This window comes from Melospiza georgiana, chromosome 5, assembly GCF_028018845.1.
Source record: "Melospiza georgiana isolate bMelGeo1 chromosome 5, bMelGeo1.pri, whole genome shotgun sequence".
Taxonomy (NCBI): Eukaryota; Metazoa; Chordata; class Aves; order Passeriformes; family Passerellidae; genus Melospiza; species Melospiza georgiana.
In genome coordinates this window covers 4,627,196-4,643,484 of record NC_080434.1, presented here as the reverse complement: position 1 = coordinate 4,643,484, position 16,289 = coordinate 4,627,196, and the positions used below count along the sequence as shown (strand labels likewise).

The following is a 16,289-nucleotide window of genomic DNA, read 5'->3' as shown; positions in this document are numbered from 1 at the left end:
ATTGGAGCTTTCTGCTGCCAGCTGCTTGTCCGAGCCTTCCTCTGTGTGCCAGAGAGTGCCCAGGCAGCTGCTCCCTGACCTGCACTGTCCAAACGGCCCTTCATGCATTTCCAATAACAAAGCCTTTTCAGCCTGGGACTCTGACACTGAGGGTTGGGAAATGAGTGCGGTGTAGGGATGTTTAGTGGAGTTGTTCCCCGCCCCTCCCTGGGCATTGAGCAGCTGGAGGCAATGACCTCTTCACCCCACTCAGATGCATCCAGGGCCATACATCTGCCCATGGCCTCAAGCACTCGGAGCTTTCTTACGGCTTGAGAGCCTCAAGGGATTCTGGTCAGTCTCATTTGTGGGTAGCGAAGGGCCTGGAGATGCAATATATTCAGTAAGAGTAAGATAGAGATAATGCTAAGATATTCAGTGGCAGAACTCAGGAAGCTCTTGCAGTTTTGCTGGTGAAAACTTGGACCTCTGTGAGTTCTCGTGTGTGTAAGGTTGGGCTTTTTCACACTGAAGTGCAGAAATTCCCATTGTAAGCATCTGCAATTTTTTTGGCTCTTGCCTGAGTCAAGGTCCTACCAGGTGTATAAGCACTGAGATGTAACTGTGTGCCTGAGATATATATTTCTGAGCAGCCTATGCTACAATTCATTTTCCTTTTCTTCATTACAGTTTGAAGTGTGTTACTTCACACACTTAAGATGGTAAGATTAAGATGGTAATCAGGCAACAGAATTAAGATTAAGATGGTAATCAGGCAACAGAAATAATCTGCATAACTATTCTGAATAGCACTAAAGAAAAGATAGCTTTATTGTTTCAGGAGGAATACTTCCATTCCAAATCAGGACAAAATAGAAATCCTTAAAATTTTCATGATTAGCAATACCAAAAAAAAAAAAAATTCACTGTAGTTCCTTAGAAACATTTCTCGAATATAATTTTTAAATACTTTGTTTAAACAATATAAAATAACTTTTAATGTTGACTGGATTACATTTTGAATCTATATATTTTGAATAGGCAAATAGGAGCATTTCTGAGATATTTCAGACTGATGACTGAGAATGCTTTGGAGTGCACAGTTTTGTAGCACCTCGAGAAAGCTTTGTGACTGAAGTGATTCCTCCAAAGATAAGGAGCTCTCGAGGATAGCATTTAGGACTTTTAAATCCCTTCTGGAAAGAGGGGTTTTTTTACAAAAACCCAGGACAGGAGTATTGCAATGCCATTCTTTTAATGTAGGGGCACTTGAAAATACACACTAACACTGCAGATTTACACACTAATGTTTCAGAATATGTGATGTTGAGTTGATTGGCATAGAAATGGGTCCATACTTTAAAAAAAAAGGCATATTTAATATTGTTGCATAACTGAAACTTGATAAATGGCTTTTTCCCTTCACTTTGTTCTGGTTTTTTTAATTCTGATTTATTAGTGTTCTAAGTGCAGTAATATAAAATTACAGTAAATGCAGCTAAGGTAAAATGTCTGTTCTAAAAGCAGGCAACATAGATTTAGCATCACTTCTCTCCTCTTTGTTTTGGACTGTAACAAAGCAAAAACAGTCCCTTCTTTCCTGGCTGTTGCAGATTACCTGTAACAAGATGATTTTACATGAGAGGTGCGTGCTTGCTTGTTACCTTCAGAAACCACAACTGAATGCTGAGGTGAAAAGGATGATTCTTATCCATTTGTTTCATATATTTGTCAGTTAGAGAGTCTCCTTTCGTAATACTTAGATGAGTGCTTAGAGAGGTCACAGTACGCTGAGTTTCAAAGGTTGAAACTAAATTTATGTCAGCGTGTGTTTGCATCCATATAGGGAATCATTTTGATACTTTGGGGGAGAATTGCAAGTAGGGGGATAACACTATCATTTCTTCTTGTATTCCAAAATGTATGTGTTTAAAAACAAAAGCTTTTCCTATACATTTTAATATAATGCATCAGATTATTTATCTAAATTCTGTTTTACTGAAAGAAGAGATACAGGGAAAAGAGGAAAAGGCATTTCTGCTAAAGCTGCTCTCTGAAGAGAGGCTATACTACAATTTCATATTCAAGCTTTTAGTAGTACCCATCAGTGTTTGTTTAGGTCTACTGAGCCTACAGTAACAGTCATTTTATCCAGTATTGGCATTGTCTGACAAGCTTATGGTGTGGCAGCAGGCTAGTGGCTTCTTGAGGCTTCAGGGAACAATCTCAGCGTAGCAGCATCCACCAGGATTGCTGTGCACCTGAGCTGCACACTGAGACATGGCTGAAACTCTTTGTTTTCCCACTTTCAGAATATTGGTCAATATTAAAAATAATTATTTACAGGTAAGAAAATGTAAAGTGTGTTATTTTTCCCTGAAATTATAGGCTTCATGCTTTAATACCCAGCTGTTTTGTCGACTGTGTAACAGAGGAATTTGTTCTTCAGTTTAACAAGACATAGATGTGTCTTTTCCATATAAGGCTGTAGGCAGAGCTGATCAAGATAATCTGAACCTTTGTTTTCAGTTTTAACAACCTGGCTACACACATCTTCACATGTGTGTTGGTAGGAGTTTTGTGGTAACTATGTGGCATTAAAAAGGCAAAAAGGAAGCAGGCCCTTCTAGACCTGCATCTCTGCTTCTATAGTTGAACAGAGCCCCTGTCTACACACCTTATTGCTTCTGGGATTTCAATAGCAGTAAAATAGTGCTGTTCAACAGCATTTTTCTCATGCATACAATTTCTGTGAATTAAAATTATTCTTCAGTCTTTAGGCTGCATTTATTCACCAGAGAAAGTAAAGGAAACTTCACAGCAAAGCAAATCCTGTCAGAATGAAGGGTTACAGACCAAAAGAAGAGATTTAAATCCTGAATAATTACCACTACTTTCAGAATAAAAAATTCCAAAAATTCACTATACCTTCTCACAAGGGCAGTGTTTAGAAATTTTCCCTAGTGCTGGAAATGGTTTGCTAGTCCTTGCAAATCCAGATCTTTGGCAAATGGCTTGAGGAAGGAAGTGGAGAACTCAAAGTGCTGAGCTTTAAAACAGACAGGGGTGGTGGGTTTGGGAAAGGGAAAGACAGGAGGGTTTTAGTTTTGTGTTGAAATCTTTATTTTATTTTTTTCCAAATGCCTTGACAAAGAGAAGGAAAAGAAATAACAGTCAGTACATCTGCAAATGGCTACAGACTGTGTAACCCACTGAACTAAATGGAGTTCCCTACAAGTTCCCCAAGGTCTGGGCACATGGAATAAGATGTGGGATTGACTCGGTTTTAGAATATTATCTCTTTTTTCCTTTTATATTTTTGTTCACTGTATTTTTTTCATTTTCTTTGTGCTCACACCCACGTCTCCCAGGATTCCTTTTTCCTCTTTCCAAGTTAGAATGCACGGTTCCCCAGTCTTGTGAACAAAGCTACAATTACCTTGTTAGAAGGAGCTCATCTGTGTGAGCATACATGATCAGGTCTTTGAGCACGTAAGCAAAGGTGAAGCAGGGAGGCTCCCATATGAAAACAGAAATTACACTAATGATTTCTGAGAGCAATATAGTTTTCTTCTGATTATCCAGTGTTCATTATTCTGATTATTGTGTTAAGAAATTTTATTTGAAGTTGAAGAGCTGAGTGGAATATGGAATGTGTTTATATATAAAACAGGATCTCAGATCTGTCTGAAGAATAGAGGAAGGATTGTTCTGCTTATGATTAAGGCAGTGCTGCTTTTGAGGCTTTTTATTTCCATTCTTTTTCCTAGATTTATGCCTGACTTTTGTAGTTTAGAAAGCTATTTTTTCTTTTCAGCTGCACTTTTTTAAAGAATAATTTGTTAAAGCCTTGAAGAACTTGTGTTTTAGACATTTACAGTCCATTCAACAGAAACCAACATAAAATATTTTCTGACTATACCTAGGATGGTAAATCCAAACTAATGAGACCTTGAAAGTAAACTGTTCTGTTCTGGCTTGCTGGACTAAAGGAGACGAATGAGCAGAACCAGGAAGGCCTTTTAGCCTGCTGAAGAAAAAGAAAGTAATCTATTTTTTTCAAGCTTTGTCATCTTGTCTGGTCATATGGTAAACCAGGCTTGCTGAAAGACTTGTGCTTCCTCTGCTTGCTCGAGTGGATAGGTATCTGGAAAAGGAATGTGGGGCTTAAAAAAACAATGCTCCATTTATGATATTAGTGAAGAAAAAAAAAAAGGTAATTTTATTAAATATACCAACTTCCAGAAGTATAATTTAAATTTAGAAATAGCAAGCACACTACTTAAGTACTATACTATTTCAGTTTGTTTTCTTTTTGTGTTTAAATGGATATCTGTATTTCCTTCAACATTTTGCCAATTTGACAGTATGATCAAGTAGTGTAGGAATGTGCAGGGCCAGACGCAGATTTTTTTTATTTTTTTTTTTTCTGAGCACAGTCCCAGTATAATAGTTGGTAGTCTGTAAATATCTTTTCTGCCCAACACATCACAGACATTTTTTTTCAAACAAGAGGCTTGTGTTTCAGATTTGTATTTTAATTTAAATGCAGTAAGATGGAATGTCTTGGAGAGAGCAGAAACATTTTATCGTTCTCTGATTGTGAAGGGGAGAAGGGAGAGCTTATTATTTAATCAGACGTATTTTTAGCAGGCTTCCATAATTGGCATGAGACCCTCAATCTAAGTACTTGTTTTATAATGGAGATGAGCTGATCCTTTCATGTTCACTGGTTAGCTGGAACACAATTTCAGTTCACACAAAGCTTTGATACCCTCTCCTTTAGGGGCTAGTGTCTAAACAAGGTCCAAGTCTCTAATATTATCAATTCTTATAAGAAATTACATGCTTATTTATTGTGATAATTTCACTACACTACATAATTCTGCTATTCTGGTTTGAATTTTTTAATTAATTTCATTTCTCTGTCTTACTGTAGAATCATTATTTTAATTAATTTTACTTGAGTTTAATGTATAAACATTGATGCATGTCTGTCTTGATGCTGCTTCTCCACACATTGCTTCTCTGAGTACATCCAATTATTTCGCTAATAATTTGGTGTAGAGGTGCCCAAGCTACTGCCCCAGTCCAAGGCGATGCATCCACATGAGCTCAGTGCAGTGCCTGGGGGGATCAGAAGCCAGGCTTAGGAGCCTGTGCTCAGTACTGCAGTGAGGTACTGAAATTGATCCCAAAATGCAAAGTACTGCTGGCACATTTGGCATCGTGAGGAATTGTAGGAATACACAGGCTCCATCCAACAGCATTTTTTTAACATTTGTGCTGCAGCCCTGTGTAATGTAGAAATGATCAAAGATAGTTCAGGCAATTGTTGCATATTGAGAACATTCGCCTCCATTTTAATATTTAATTCAAGAGCATGTAAATATGAAAAGCTTCACAGTTGTTGTCCAAAATACTGGTTTTTGATTGAGAATCTGAGCTGTATTCTGCCAAAGCAAATGTAATGTGTATTTCTATTCTAAAATATTAATCTTGTAAAGCAGAAGTTCCACAGGAAAGTGTCGTTTCTTGATGCCTGGCTGAAATAAGTGCAGCCCATGGCTGTGTGTTCATCGTGCATTCCTAATGAGAAGCTCCATGTTCACTGTCAGACTAAATTAACATGGTTTGAGAAGTGTCTTGCAGGTTAGTTTTGAATCAGTGTTCATTTGTCAGCTACTCCTGTTGTCTCCTGCTTGCTTCTCAACCTTTTAATCCAAACCAGCTCAGGCAGAGTAATAGATGCTGCTGTGGGTGATAGTGACTCAGGAAACCCTCCCCAGCTTTAAGCCTTCCCGGCTGCTTCAGCAAAGAGAGAGTGAAACCTCTTCCCCTCCCTTGGGTCTTTGGGACTTGTGACAAAGGACTACTGGACTTCAGTACAGCAATGAATAAAACAGAAGCTAGTGCATAGGGCTTTCTGGTTTTGTGGGGGTTTTTCCTTGTTTGGGGCCGTTTTTTTTTTGCAATAAAATGTTCCCAAATTTCACTCCAGTTCTCTGGAGTGGCACCTTGTTTCTGGCTGAACTGCCCCTTTTACCCAGGTATGTGGTTGATAACTGGACAATTGTGTGTCCAACTTCAGCAAATATTGTCAGTAGCGTTCTTCCAGGCTTAATGTTGCTTCATGTCATCCAGGAGACTTTTTGTCTCAGCTTCCCAACTCTGCTCAGTGGGAGACTGACCAAAATAACTGTTTTGAACTAGATGATGTTTGCTGCCTTCTCTGATAGCTAAGAATTCTCAAGTGGCAAATCAACCTCTTTTCTTTGAGATTTGATATGTGGTCATCTCATTTTGGGGCGCTTTTTATTTAGGTTTTTAATTAGGGGGAAAAAGTTATAGTACAGATCATAGGGCAAAAATATTTTCAGCCAGATTTGTGTGCTTTAATCTAAAGTAATGCACCAGAAATAGTGAAAGATTAAATAGGCGTGAACTTTAATGTCAGATTTAGTAGTCATTAAGAACTTTCAGGTGTTCTGTAATCATTAATTCAGTTCTTGGTTCATTAAAAAAAATGTAGTTGTTTGATTTGCAGTTGGAATGGAACTCAAGAATTATTTTGTTAGTTGCAAAACTTATATGTGTGTCAAATGCCATTAAGCATTTTCAAAAGCAACCTTATTTACAAAGCACAGTCACTCTTGTATTTAAAAGTTCTTTTTCACAAATAAAAAGTGCCACTAAAACACCTGCATCAAGAGCACTGTACAAGCTATGGATTTCTATCTGCCTAAGAGCAGACTCCCATTTTCCCTCACTCCCACAAACCCTAGCATAATGCAGTGATATATCAATTACCTTTTTTTTTTCCTGACGATTTTGCAAATCACCTTTTTGTGAAAATATCAAGGTAAACTAACTAAGGGCTAATGTAACTGTTTATATTACTCTAGTTTTGAATAATGTCTTGACCAGGAGTTCCTCTGGGTTTCTCTTGTGTTGTCTAGCTGTTGAAGGGTAAATAAGGTAACTGAATATTCAATGTAATCAGCTGGGTGTTCTATTCAGGTAATCGTTCGATCAGTAAAGTCACACAGGTATTTTGGAAGATGTTGTGTTTATTATGAGAGGATGTACAGTAAAGAGATGATCAAACAATATTTTTTGAGCTGATGCACAAAAGGAGTTTTTATCAGGTACAGACATTTCCTAGTACATGGTTATTTAGAAATCCAGACTACCTCTTGAGTTGAAATATGAGACCTGAATTCAGAGCTAAAATACCTGGGCTCTCAAGAACTTATATAACTAATTCAGTTTCAGTGTAGTGATTTAATAGATTTTTATAACGTATTGATTTGAACATTAAGTTGTACCCACACACAAATCCCTTTCTTCCATGTTTAAAGTAAATTTTAATGAGGAAGAGCTCAGCAGAGTTGCACAGGTTCTAACACTTGTGTTTAAAAGCAGTTTCTCAGACGGGTGATCCACAGTAGGTAGAACATGCCCATACATTTGGTATTAATAAAAGCCAGTGTGTTTTCATGGTACGATGCAGCCGCAGTGTCCTGGAGGTGGAAATAGTCACACAACTGCCAAAAAATCCCAACTTTGAGTGAAACAGCGCTTGTGTTTGATTTCAGTATATCTTCTAGAATTTCTATAAGCTGTAGGGATCTTATTTTTAGAGCGCCATTATTTCAAATTTCTGTATTGTTTGCTCTTCAAAGAAACACATGGTATGATATGTGTATGTACATGTATGAGTAGTCTTATTGATTTATGTGGTTACAAGTATAAAATATTCATACCTTAATAGAAACTAAAACCAGTCTTTATTGAGTTAAGTTGTGAATGTGGACACCAGGCTGCAGAAATGATTGATGGTTTTCTTACCACATGTAACAGCCTAAGAGGATTTCACAAAACCTTTGTTCACACACTTAAAAATTACCAGAGCATTTCTTTAAAATAAAGAGTGGATAGTGTAACCTTAAGCTGCTGCTTCAGAGACATTGTCCTAAATGTTGCTTCAAAAAATAGGTGTGAAATTTAAGGACTTTTAAAATTTTTATTTTTATAAATAAGCACTGTCGATTGCAGTTGTGTATAGATTGATACATGTTGTGTTCACTTTTGTTGGGTTTTTTTTAACAAACTTTCCAATGTAGACATTGGAAGTAAGTTTAATTATAAATTACAATTCTACTGTATTTTTTTTTTCTGTCTGAAAATTACCTGAGGTATATTGAGAAGCAGTCACAGTCAGATTTCACCATTTATTTTATAACCTCCTAAACCTGCACTGCTGCCTTCTCCTGTGAAGGCCCCTGCCAGTTGTCACTATTGCTTCCTTGCCCTCTAGTTTACTGGAGTGAACTCTGCAGCTCGCCATGATGTTGTGCATCCCCTCTGATGTGCCTGCTTTAGCTGTGCTGTAGTGTTGTTCAGGAGTGAAACCCTTAAAACACAAATCCCAAGGCCACTGGGTTCTTGGCAGTGGCTGCTCCACCCAGCAGACCTGCTGCTTCTGGCAGTCTTTGCTTTACAGTGTGTCGTGTGGCCATGGCCCCTGAGCCCTGTGTCCCTGCTCTAGGGGGACCTGCTTTCCTTTCCAAGGGGCTTCTCTGCTCCTCCACACCATTGAGATCCTGGAAAGAGGCGTTGGAGAGAGGAGTGTTTAAACTGAGTACCAGTAATTCGTGTCATTTGTTGAAGAGGTATATTCATGTTGTATGCTGTGAGCAGTGTAATTGAGGAATATGCTGTTCTGTTGTGGGTAGCACCCTCCTGGTATTTCTTCCCTACTGCTCCTTTTTCTTAGGCTTGCTAATCCTCAGGAGTAGAATTATTCATGGTCAATGTACTTACTCCTGTATCACCCCAGTAATTTACTACAACTTCTCTGTTCCTTGTTCCCCTTTGATTGGCCTCTCCATGTAGTCATATAGCACATAGCACAAAGATGGATTGTATGGCATTCTCTGCTGGGGAAAATCAACACATAGAGCAGGCTCACTGCCAAGATGCTCATAATTAAATTGTTGCTATGGATGGGATTACATCAATGTTTCTATCAATCATTTGCTGCAGTTTTGTGGCTATTTGTATTTGGATTTTTTTTTTTAGGTTTTAGATTTTATCATCCTTTTACTTAGTTTTCAGTTGAAGTGTTGCAGCATATAGAGGGAGATACAAATAAAAATAATTATTGGAAGATGTAGGGGGAAAAAAAAAGATAAGTCAATTCTACATTCAAAGATTATGTTTGAAGCCAATATCTTTGTGAGGTGTTCATGGTATTTCAGCTATTAGAAATGGCCAGATGCAGTCATTTCCATTCACTGGTCATCATACTGTTGTGACCTAAGAGTCGGATGCAAAACTCCCATGATGTCATAAGAGTCCATACAGACAGTGTGCTAGTTGTTTACCTTAAAATGCTGCAAATTCAGTAAAACAGCAGGTGTCATAGAAAAACAGCAGCAAAGCAGTTTGTTTTTTTTTGTCCCCCATACCCTCTGATTCATGTGCACTAAGTTGTGAGATGGACTAATGACAGAATAGCATGAAGTACACTGATGGATTGGAACAGCTTGCTTGCTTGTGCTTCACCTGCTGCTGTATCATTGCTACTCTTATCCCCTATGACAATGATCTTGCAGCAATTAATTCTCTTTGGTAGCACTCAAAGTGTTTGGTGTTGGAGCTACGTAGTGTGCAGTGCATTAAATGTAGAGAGGTGCAGGATTACAGCCAAAATAAGGTAGTCTGAGTGGTTTCAAATGATATCAAGTGAAGCTGAGATCACTCTAACGAGATAAACAGTGTGGTGTCACAAAATTGTCTCCCAGTTGACAAAAAGATCCATATTTTATAGATTGCCTTAAAAATTGAAGAATGGAGTCAATTATAGCCAATTATGATGCTACATTTACTGGAGTAGTTTTTATATCCTTTGGGGAGAAATAAGGAAATGTTCAAGACAGTCAGAAAAAGCTTTTGCATTTGCTTCCCTGTTTTATCTGAACAGAGTTTTTTCCCATTTCTTCAGGTGAAAACTGTGTATGAAAGCTGGGACTGTATTAGCTTTAGGAAAAAGGTTTGGTTTTTTTTAGTTGTTTTCACTTCTTCATGTTGCACAAAAATTGTGATAGATAATATGGCAAATAGAAGAAAATCGAGCATCAGCTCCCCCTAGTTATGTTTGGGTTTACTATAAAGGAATTGTAAAGGCAGCTTCGTCATGGCAAAGCCTGCTTAGTGCATGGTGACATGTTGAATTTGACTTGTTTCTTTCCCAAAAAGGAGCTTTCATGTCACTGAAGAAACACAAGTAAATACTGCATATTTTTGTCTTCAGTCTGTTAAAGTGAAAATAAAGGAGTGAGACCATGAAATGGTTTGCTCAATTGTGCTCAGTTGCAGCCCACAGTTGCTTTTTAGTGAATAGATGTAAAATGGGATAAAAAAGCAGTGTATTGAAGGTGGACAGACAGACATGCATGTTCTTAAGAGATCTGAGAGGTTGTCTGAATGGCTGGGAGGCAAACATTTATGTAATGGCATTTACTCTGTCATTTAGATTACCTCCCTCCTCCATCTGGATTCCCAGAAGCGTGTTGGGGAGCTGTGCATCCCGTCCAGCTCGTGCTGTAGTAGTGACCATGAGGAGAAGTTCTCCTTCCCTGGCAAAGCATCCTCTTGGTACTGAGTGGGAGATTCAGATATATATATAGCCAAAGGTGTATTGAGAGATGAAAGCTGACAATAAACAGGTTGTTCAGGATTTCATTCACCAGCTAACTTTGGAGGGTGACCTAGTACATGTGCCAATGACAAAAGCTACTTGTAACAATTCAGATCATGCTTTCTGCTTTATGAAATGGGATTGTAAAAATCCTCTCAAAAATGACATCTGAAATAGCATTAAAACACAATTTCCCTTTGATAAGGTTTTAAGGCACTCATACGAAAAGTGACACTGCTTTGAGTAGCTCTGTGTCAGCATTATGCAATGTGTTGCATGTAAGTGACATTAATCCATTAGGGGTGTGAGGGTCACTTATTTCTCTCATGAAATCATTAAATACCTTTATTGATTTCTGTTCAATCAGCTGCATTCTGCTCAAATACAGCAATCTCTAGACATGCTAATAGAGCTGTTTCTAATAATGTTTATAAGCCACAGTTTTAATGACAGATATTGCACTCAAAATAAATTATAAAGCCTAAGTAAAACACAAAGGAGCTTAGGGAAGCAATAATATTGTGCTGTTTGCAAATTACCTTAGCCCACTTTATTGCAAAAAAGATGATTTTGTGATACAGATATTCTAAAATCATTAATTAACCATCATCAGTACATTATTTGCTTTTTCTATTTGTGCAAAATTAATTTATGTATGTTTGGACTGCTTCTGATGCATGATGATAAAGCATGTTTTAAAAATCACATGCCAACCTGGAAACCCTATCGTAGTAAATATAAAATCTGTAGTACTACCTTTTATGCTGTAGGCTGTTTAAAACTTGGATCATAGCAAATGCTGTATGCTGGGATGGCATGTCCTTACTGTATTACTGGATTATTTTGTCATAGGAAGCAGTGTGAGCGTAGGGAAAGCTAGCAGATCAAATACAAGTAAGAGTGCTTTTCTTCATTTTTTTTAATGATGGAACTGATCTCTTAGGAGGAAGTACATGAGACTCAATTAAATGTAACAGGTACTGTATGAATGGATGCATACTAGACAAAGGAAAAAAAGTAAAAAGTAAGTAATTTTCTGTCCTCCCTGCTTGGATGCTATCCTAATGACTTTATCTTGACAGTTGGCCTGAGCTTGTTTCCATTCCTTACAGATAACTTCAGCTGTATTTTCTAGGTGATGGAAGACTTGTGATAGTCTTGTTAATTTTTTCAGTTATCTGATATTGTAGTTGTTGCTTTTTACCACACCTCTTCTTGCTTTTTTCCCTTTGGATGCAAACAGTTCCTTAGAGTAAATTGCCAGCTTTACCCTGAGCGTAGCAAAAGCAGACTGATACATTAATCTCTGCAGCTGAAACGTGAAGTTTTTGCTTCCAAGCAGTGAATTGCATCCTGCTGAGGAATTACTGTTTGGGTTTTTGAGTTTCTTCACTAGGAGCCTTAAGGGACTCTGACAGGTCTTGTCGAATAGCGTTGGTCATCCTTGTCTCAGACACCAAATGGTGCCAAGTGCTGGCAAGTTTATTGCATTGTGTCTGGAGAAGCTGTTGTTCACTCAGCATTTTCTTCATAGGATGCCTGCCTGATTTCATTGAAGGAAACCTGAGCAAGGCTGTGTTATTAATGAATTATGACAAGCCTTTTGCCTGTCAGGCAGAGAGGTTCCTGCTATCTCCTTTTAAGACAAAAACATAATGGAAGATGCTCAGCTGGGCAAGCTCTCTGATGATACTCCTTAAGTGCTCATCCCAGGCTGATACGAATATGCAGAGAGCCGTGAAGCTGCAAGTGGCAGCGTTTAATACCGTCTCCCTCATAATGCCTGAATAATTTTCCGGAGAGCGATCGCCGCAGCTGCCGTGAACGTGGTTATTTGTTTGTTTTTCACCTGGTCCTGGCGGGCTGCTGCCCGAGCCGCTGTGCGGCGGGCGGGGGCTGCCGGGGGCCGCGGCGGCGTTTCCCCGCTCGCAGCTCCGCCGCTCTCCCGAGCGTGGAGGGATCGGCGGCCGGAGCCCCGGCCCGGCTCCCGGAGCCCGGCACGCTTCCAGGGCGGGAGCCCGGGCCGCTCCGCCGGGGGAGCTGCGCGATGCTGGCGGAGGACGGCGAGGAGGCAGTGAGGGAGCCGGCTCGTCTTGTTCTTAATGGATATTTGTGAGCAGGAAGGAGATGGCGTGGGCTGCCGGGGTGAGTTACGGAGCGCGTTCCGCGATCTCCCTCCGGTCGGGCGGCTCATTATGTTAAACAGTGCAGCTTTTAAAGCGCCGTAGCTCTCCTTTATGTGCCTTGGCCTTCATTTGCTCAAATGCGTCAAGTTCACGGTGCTCAAGTAATTTTGGAAACGGGATGTAATTACGAGCGTTTCTTATGCTTACCAACAGCTTTTTTGAACCAGTGTAATTATCATTACTTGTGGATACTGTAAATTGAATATCCCCTCCCTAATTACATTCAACTCAAGGGTTGGCTGCTTAAGCAGCCAAATAAGAAAAGTTCACCTGTTACTATAAATAGCAAATTGTTCTTTTAGCTTTCTGACCTTTAAAGCAAAGTGCTTTTCACTATGTTGTCTGGTGCACATTATAAAGATAGCTTGTAATTAGAGCTGTAATGAGGAATTCTGTTAGAATGGCTTTCTGAAAACTTCATCTATTCGGTGTTTTCTAAGTGCGTGACAGAATTAAAGTTTCAGGGTGCTTTAGGACTTCTGAAGGGCTGGCTGCTGTTTTGCACCTCACCTGTTCTGCCGGTGATCTGTAGCTGCCAGTGCTCAAAGGCGGCAGCTGTAGCTGCAGCAGCTTAGCCCTGCCCTTTGAAAACAGCATCGGCTCAACAGAATGATTTACCTAGCGATCCAAGGGATTCTGTGATTAATTAATGTTTCTTCTGTCACTTCAGGAGACAGATTGTCACTGAATTTGTTGTGGGCAGCAGAAGAGAAAGAGAGAGGGATACAGGGTAGTTGCCTGGTTGGTGGTGGTTGATTTTGGTTTTCTTTGGTTAACTAAAGTAAGTGCAGTCTTGCCGAAATGTCATCTCACCTGATAGATGGACATGGAGCTTGAGTTAGTGAGGTGATCTGCCTTGAACTGCCTTGAGTTCAGTCTGCATCCTGTCACAGCATCACCAATTCTGTGCCTTGTCTTAAGAATGCTGAAGGCATTTCTGTGAGGGGTTGGATTGACTCTCATTTATTTGTGGTGACTGAAATTTTTAGTGCATTGCTACCAGCTAATATTTACTTCGCGTTCTTCATTCTGCTTTAATTAAAATCATACTGTTTATTCCTGTAGAAGCTTTTTTGTTATTTGAGATAACTTGTATTTCCAGAGCTCATCCTGCTGAGTGTCCTTCATGATGTGTCTTTAAAACATGCTTGGGCAGCACAAATTGAAAAGTGCCTTCGAAAAAGAAAGAAACTTCAATTACTTCAACAGTAGAAAATTACAGCTGTAGGAAAAGAAGAAAAAAGACCAACTTTATTTCATAGTGTAACGCTATAGCATTTGAATAGAAATAATCACTAAGGGATTTTTTATGAAATGTAGGGCTAAAACAAAGGCAAGAAATAATTTTTATCTTGGTCTGTTTTAAATGTGTTACTAGTCCATCTGCAGCAACTCTTAGCTAATAGTTTATGCTAGTTAAATACTCCACATAGTTTTACTTCTTGTTAAAAAATACTCATGTTCATATTTGATACATTTGTGAGTTTAAATTTAGGTTAATAACTAGTTATCACAATGCTGCTTTTTCTTCCAATGTATTCTCTCTCTTTCTGTATTTATTCTATTACATGACAGGCAAAGCTGCTGTAAAAGTTGGGTATGGATTGTGGTGAGAGTATATTTCTCCTATACACAAGAGTGGGAATATGTGAAGTAAATAGACAGTATTTTATGCAAGTAAGTAGAAGGTATGCTATAGGTAGCCACTACTGATAGACAGAACTTGTGTCTGATGTGAACAATCCAAATAAAATTCAGAATGTTCTCATGGCTCATGAAATTAGACAAAGATACAAGTAATACCAGACCATTAGCACACAGACACGCCCTTTCTCATAAAAGCAAGACGAAGATGTTGTAGTAGAGATGTGTAGAGATTAGAAATCTGAAGGCCTAGATTTAATTTAGTTGTTCCCTGTTACAGAACCTCAGTAGGTAAAAGTGATTTTCTGTTGTTAAGCACCAAAAGACTGGTTCCAGTGGCATCTTGAGCAGGCTATCTGATAGAGAAGAAAATGAGGAAGAGAGAATAGGGAATAACACAAGACTTTGAAGATTTGTAGTTTAAATTGTTTTTACTTACCCTTTTGTGGGCGCTTGTACCAACCCTTAAGGCTTAAAACCTTGTTGCTTCAAGATGACATGGCAAAATGAATTTTAGTTGGCTGTATGCTGCTGGAGTGAAGGTAAATCTTCAAACTTGTCCTTTCCCAGGGACTTCAAGTACTGGGTAAAGCCTGAGCACTTAGCAGTAGGTAAGCTTTTGATGTATAGCAGTGCCTTATAACAGAGCTCACTGGTTGTACGTGTGTAATTCGTCAACCTCGTTTTTTGAGTAGTTTATCTGCAAGTACGTGGAAGACCCTCTCTCCTTGAGTTTTGGATACAGTCTCAGAGAACTCTTGTCTGAAATGTAATCAGTGTTGAAACTGCTGTCTTTGTACCCCTAATTACAGTTCACTCATATGTTTTAAGATGCTTTCTGTTTTGCTCTAATCCTTTTAAGAGTAAACACAAAATACTCAGCGATGAAGCATGTCCCTGAACCATACCACTGGAAGAAGAGACGGTGTATGAACTGAGTGACATTACAAAGTGGCATAATTGTGTTCTCTGCTTTGCTTCCTGTTCAGCTCCTAACAATACCTAATATTTGGGCTGCTTTCTTGTGGCAGCTGAGCACTGAGCTGACATTTTGATGGCACTATTTATTGTAACCTCAAGGTCTCACTCCTGAGCGATAATGTTCAGCTCAGAGCCCATCACTGTACATGTGAAGTTAAGGTTATATTTTCCCATGTGCATCACTCTACGCTTATCCACACTGAATTTAATTTACCATTCCATTGTCTAGTCACTCAATTTCATAAGGTCCTGTGATTCTTCACCATTTGCCCTCATCCTTACTGCCATGAATAAATTGGTATCATCTGCAAACTTGGTTGCTTCAGTGCTCAGCTATCTTTCCAGGTCAATTACAGGTATGGGAAGGGGAGCAGATCCCAGTGCAGATCCCTGTGGTGTTCCCCTGGTAGGCTTCTTTCACTATGCAGGTTTGACCATTTACCCCTAATTTCTGGCTATGTCTCTTAACCAGTCACGTTGCTGAGCCGAGACCTCTGTTTTGCCATGGGTGCTTAGTTCCTTTAAAAGCCTTTGGTAAAGCACTTGTTAAAAGCTTTTTTTAAAATTGATTGACTGGATCACTGGTTTCACATGTTTGTTTGAGCTATTCAAAGAATTGGGTTAATTTTGTAAGGCTTCACTTAATGAAAACTGAAATTTGATTCTTCTTAGACCCCACTTAGGGCCCACTTAGTCTTTTTGCTATTATAGTTTCTATTAACTTCAGTAGCATGTGGATGTCAGGTTTGCAGGTTGCCATTCCCCTGGAGCTTCTCTGGGACCTGTATTAGGAT

The 16,289-nt window shown here is 39.1% G+C and overlaps 1 protein-coding gene across 20 annotated transcripts in view; it reads left to right on the top strand.

The window, feature by feature from the left end:
* TENM3 (teneurin transmembrane protein 3) overlaps positions 1-16,289 on the top strand; it is a 1,287,001-nt gene that overhangs the window by 1,081,010 nt on the left and 189,702 nt on the right. The window contains exon 1 of one of the 20 annotated variants that reach the window (XM_058025037.1): positions 12,754-12,829. The exons of the other annotated variants lie outside the window; for them this stretch is intronic. Within the exon in view, the coding sequence (XP_057881020.1) occupies positions 12,787-12,829 (43 nt within the window). The 5' untranslated portion in view covers positions 12,754-12,786. Of the gene's footprint in view, positions 1-12,753; positions 12,830-16,289 lie in introns of those variants that run through there. 20 annotated transcript variants of the gene reach the window in all.